General features: G+C 49.6%; 1 protein-coding gene across 1 annotated transcript; it reads left to right on the top strand.

Moving 5' to 3' along the window:
• Nucleotides 1-547: 547 nt before the first annotated feature.
• On the top strand, nt 548-4,796 carry LOC104072225 (6-phosphofructo-2-kinase/fructose-2,6-bisphosphatase 2; the record flags this gene model as incomplete). Its single annotated transcript, XM_009572191.1, has 10 exons — nt 548-665; nt 778-874; nt 1,295-1,361; nt 1,517-1,591; nt 1,731-1,787; nt 2,283-2,407; nt 2,779-2,986; nt 3,186-3,332; nt 3,895-3,999; nt 4,653-4,796. Coding segments are annotated over exons 1-10 (1,137 nt in total), but the record flags the coding sequence as incomplete, so codon positions are not given.
• Between the last annotated feature and the right edge of the window lie 617 nt (nt 4,797-5,413).

Genomic DNA, 5,413 nt, shown 5'->3' with positions numbered 1-5,413 from the left:
GGCCCCTCCCGCGTGGGAGCGCGGGTGGCTGTCCCGCGGGTGCCCGGCGCTGCTCACCCCCAGCCTCTCGTTGTTGTAACTTCTGGATGCTGGAATCATCCCCGTCCCCTGCTTTTCCCCCCAAACCTGCCTCTCCCCGGGCGTTGTCGGGGCTTGCTTTGCCTGTTTGCTGAGAGAACGTGACCGTTTTGTTAAAAACATCTTTCTTGCGTCCTTGACAGCTCCTGCCCGATCGGTAAAAATTTTTAACGCTAAAAGATGTATATTAGTCCCGTTAGGCACAGCGAGTGCGCCGTTGTTAATCCGCCTCATTAGCTAACGCCCGGGAGACCACAGAGCCGTCAAGCAACCGCTCGCAGTGGTTAATTAGCTGCGAGGACACGATAACGAGCCCGTTACGAGATGCGCAGCGGCGGTCTGTCCGTCTGGGAGACGGGGCGGCTCTGCATGGGGGATGCCTTTGGGTTGGGGCTAGCTCTTTGCTCCTAGCTGCTCTGCGATGCGGCTGATGCTCCTGGTTTGGGGTTTTTTTTTTGCAGCATGGGCTTCCTACATGACCAACTCCCCGACCCTGATCGTGATGATCGGTCTCCCCGCGCGCGGTAAGACCTACGTGTCCAAGAAGCTCACCCGCTACCTCAACTGGATTGGGGTGCCCACCAAAGGTGCGTGCGGGGCCGGCCCGGTGCGGGGCTGGCTTTGTCCCTCACCAAAAGCGCTGTGAGATCTGTCTGCGAAATGCCGTCAGTTTCACACGCTCGTCTTTTGTGTGTGAAGTGTTTAATTTAGGAGTGTATCGCCGGGAAGCGGTGAAGTCTTACAAGTCCTATGACTTCTTCAGGCACGATAACAAAGAAGCCATGGAAATCCGCAAGTAAGTTGGCGTCAGGGAGCCCAGCCGGTCCGCGGTGGTCTGGTTAGTCTCAGGTCTTGGCAGCCTCTGCGTTCGAGGCACACGAAATAACATTTAATGCCGGTGAAGCCAGGGGAGGAGGTCGCGCAGCCCGTGCAGGGGTCCTGCCGGAGGGGCTGCGCGTGGGAGTTTTGTCGTTGGCATGGGGCTGGCACAAAGAACAGGGGCTGCCAACGCCAGGCGATGAACGAAATATGAAGCAAGTTATAGATACAGATGCCTTATGATATCTGCAGAGCCTCCAGGGCTCTTGGAAAGATGTAGGGGTGGGTGCCCCGTGGGCAGAGAGAGAAGGTATTTAAATCTGTCCCTGGTGGTTCAGAAGCCTTGCCGTCTGAATACTTTACGTCGGCTCTGACAATACCCGTTTCTCTCCTGCAGACGATGTGCCTTAGTGGCTCTAGAAGACGTGAAGGCTTATCTCTTGGAGGAGTGCGGGCAAATAGCTGTAAGACTTTTCTAGACTAAACATCTGGTTTTACATCTGGGTAGTTCAAAGCTGCCCAGGGCATTTGGGCACCTGATTGTAATCCCAAGTGATTTGGGGCTGGTTTAAAAGCCTTAGATAAACTTGCTTATTGCTACTTATTCATTTTCTGGTAGGTGTTTGATGCGACCAACACAACTCGAGAAAGACGGGACCTGATCTTAAATTTTGCTAAAGAAAATGCTTTCAAGGTAGTGCTCCTGTATTTAATTTGTAGTTGGAGTTATTGCACCGAGGGGCTTTGCTGCTCCCTTGGGCAGGAGCTCTCGAGTTTTGATTCAGGGTAGAAACCTTGACTCTCTGAAACGTGCTTCCTTGCCTTCTTCGTAGGTGTTTTTTGTGGAGTCTGTCTGTGACGATCCAGAAGTCATCGCTGCCAATATCCTGGTGCGTGCCGCATTTTCCAGGCCCGGCTGCCAGTGCTTGCCGCGGGAGCCCGGGTGCTCGCTGCAAGGTCACCAGCTGCGACAGCTTATGGCAGCGTCTGCAAATGCCTCGCTCTTAGGTTTCACCTTGGAAATAAACTGCTAAGGTTTGCAGGCATATAAAAGCTAGAGATGCAGTTAGTTATGCGAGAACGTGGAAATCAAACGAAGCTGAGAAGTGTTTGACCTTGAAGCGTGTTTTCTTGTCAAGGGAAGGCAGGCAGCGAGTGGCTTGCAGGGACGGCTAAAAGCGAGCCAGCTGTGGCTGTCGCGGGGCCAAGTGCTGCAGCGCCTTCAGAGTCGCCCTTTGTTTCCTCTCCGGGAGCAGGTTTTTCCACAGGGCAGCGTTAAACAATGCTCATCTGTTTCAAAGGGGAAGAATAATGTTATTCAGTGTTGCTTTTGCTCCCTGTCGAGTTTGCTTAACTCTCACAAAGCGTCGCTGTCTGTTGATCAGGAGGTGAAAGTTTCCAGCCCCGACTACCCAGAGAGAAACAGGGAGAATGTGATGGATGATTTCCTGAAGAGGATTGAGTGCTACAAGGTCACTTACCAGCCTCTCGATCCCGACGCGTACGACAAGTAAGCAGAGCCCTGGGGTGCGTTTTGTCCTTGCACACGTGAGCTGCTTTGCTTTGTGGCTGCCTGTCGCTGGCTCAGGATGCTGCAACGCAGCTGCTGCAGCCTCTGCTCCCCCAAAGCGCGGTTGCTCGTGTGAAGGTGATATCCTCAGGTCCCAAGTGATTTGAAAGGATTTTTCTCTAGTGTACTGCAGTGTAATGCAGCTCCTTGTTTAAGCACGGCAGCTCAGTGTCTCCTCTGTCTGCTGGAGCGACCCAGTGGTAGTGCTGATGCCTTTACTAGAGGGTAAATAGCTAGATTACACCCGCAGATGCACATGCTTCATTTTTAAAACCAGTCGTGTGGGTGTTCTTATTTTATGTTGACTCCAGAGATCTTTCCTTCATTAAAGTGATCAATGTGGGACAGCGGTTCCTAGTAAACAGAGTCCAAGATTACATCCAGAGTAAAATCGTCTATTACCTAATGAACATTCATGTCCAGCCGCGTACCATCTACCTTTGCCGACATGGTGAGAGTGAATATAATCTTGTTGGCAAGATTGGTGGGGATTCTGGTCTGTCACCGCGCGGGAAGCAGGTATGTGTTTGGCAGCACCCGGGTTGCCGTATTTGTGAAGTGTTGTGTGACCAGGGTCAGAGCCGGGCTCTGCCTCCGACTCTGCGAGGGGCAGCCCCGCAGCTGGATCTTGCCGCGACAGCCACAGCCCTTGAAATGAAGCTTTTAACGGCGGCAGCGGCTCCTGCTCCCTCCTAACCTCCCCCGACTTCTTTTCCAGTTTGCTCAGGCGCTGAAGAAGTTCATCGAAGAGCAGGAAATTGTTGACCTGAAGGTGTGGACGAGCCAGCTGAAAAGGACGATCCAGACGGCCGAGTCCCTGGGCGTGACGTACGAGCAGTGGAAGATTCTCAACGAGATCGATGCTGTGAGTGAAATGCTGATTGGAGCCTTTAGCTTTTCTAGATGGAAAATAACGTTTAAAAATAAACTCCTCACGAGAAACTTGGCTATTTCCCGTTTGTTTATACCCACGTCCATGTGTAGTGTACTCCAGCCACCATCATGAGGTTCGGGATGGTTTGGTACAGGGCTGACGATGCCTGGAGCTGCTGGACCTCGCCTTGAACGCATCCAGCGGGTGCTGCGAAAGAACATAACGCTGAACGTCCCGGGCATTTGTCACACCGTCCTGGGTGGACAAAGGTTACTGCTCCCGCTCTGATTCTTTCAGGCAAAAGAAATCGCAGGGTTGTTGCTGTGGAAATGAGCACTTGTTTTCATCCCTGGCAAAGAAGGGTTTTGAAATAAAACCAAAAGCCCATCCTCTTCAAACCACCCTGGACGTGCGATGCACAAATGCTGAGTCAGATACAATACCTAAAATTTTTGTCACGTAAAGGGATTGCTGATCTCGGCCACTTGCTTTTTTTGCATTGTTGTGCCTCTGTTGGAACAAAGTGTGGTGTAACAAGTTCTTCTTCCCTCAGGGGGTATGTGAAGAAATGACCTATGCAGAAATTGAAGCCAAGTATCCAGATGAGTTTGCCTTGAGGGATCAAGAGAAATATCTTTATCGCTATCCTGGAGGCGAGGTGAAGACCCTTAAGAAAGAACAATAAGATACAGTATACGTAAAACAAATATATATGTGTAGAATTGAAAAACTTTACGTAATTTTAACATTTTCTGCCAATATTTGTATGAGAAACCAAAAACATTAGGATCCCCAATTCTCTTTTAGAGGAAAGGTTTATTGATTTCCTTTATTGTGGTGTGCAGATGATGCCTTTCAGTCGTATTAGTTGGGCCACTTGCCGCGTCCCTTGATGCTCCCCTCAGACACAGAGGGGTTTCTGCAGCCCGCTCATTCAGCCGAGGCCGGAATTTTCACTGTGAAAAACCATCTTGGAAAGAAAATGACTGTGGGTGGGGTATGGAGCCACTTCTGGTTTTACTTCACAATCTTGTGGAAGTGTGTAATTTACTATTTTATTTGTTTTTCTTACTGCACTCGTTAAGAGTTACCAGTAACCTGAATCCTCCTGTAATCTGAGGGTTGTTGACATTAAATTTCACCTTCTGCTGTTTGCTTTTTTTTTCCCCCTGTATTTACCAGATCATCCATAACTTTGCATTTTGGTACTTTAACTGATATTTTCCTGAATGTGAAGCTGTGTTAATTGCTACTTCTGCTTTAAGCCTCTGTTTATAAAACCCCTTGAAAAATTCCTGTTTTGTTTTTCAGTCCTACCAGGATTTGGTCCAGCGCCTGGAGCCAGTAATTATGGAGCTAGAACGGCAAGGCAACGTCCTCGTTATCTCCCACCAGGCGGTTATGAGGTGCCTGTTGGCTTATTTTCTTGACAAGAGTGCAGGTACAAAAATAAATGTATGATGTTAGGGGCTGGCTTCTCTCACTCTTCCTTTACAGAGCTTTTGGGAGGGTGGCTTGTAATTACTGTTTTGATTTTTCACAACGGAAGAGCTGCTTAAAAAAGAAAAAAAGAAAACATTTCTGAGAAAACACTTTAACCATTGCATTTCAGTGCACGGAGCTTAGCAAGCAGCTCTCTTTGTGAGAAATGCAGATGCGTGCGCTGCTGGTTTTCTGCTCAGCCGTTGTTTCTGGAGCTGTTTCCACCAGCAGCGCTTACATAATCTCTAGGGGATTATTTTTTTAATGTAAAGAAAAGGTTTTCTGATGCATCAGTAGCCTGTGAAGGGTTGGCGGTAGCGCTACATCTCAGCGAAACGCTGATCCCTTGCGTGGCATGCTGGCCTGGAAGCTAGTTCCAGTCTGCTGCAAATGCCTTTATTAAACTCCAGTGAGTGGTACTGGAGTTCAGCGAAACTTTTGATAAAGTTAATGAACTTTTAATAAAGTTTGAAATAAAACTCTCTTGGGTCCGTGGCGGCTGTCGCTGCGGTGCTTTCCCACCCGTGTGCTGCTGGAGGGAGGTGGTGGGGACAGTCCCGTCCCGCTGCTCCCGGGCTGGGGAGGGCGGT

This window comes from Fulmarus glacialis, unplaced genomic scaffold, assembly GCF_000690835.1.
Source record: "Fulmarus glacialis isolate BGI_N327 unplaced genomic scaffold, ASM69083v1 scaffold28762, whole genome shotgun sequence".
In the NCBI taxonomy this organism is placed as follows: Eukaryota; Metazoa; Chordata; class Aves; order Procellariiformes; family Procellariidae; genus Fulmarus; species Fulmarus glacialis.
Note: the sequence above shows the minus strand (reverse complement) of the source record. Positions and strands in the feature narration are given on the sequence as shown.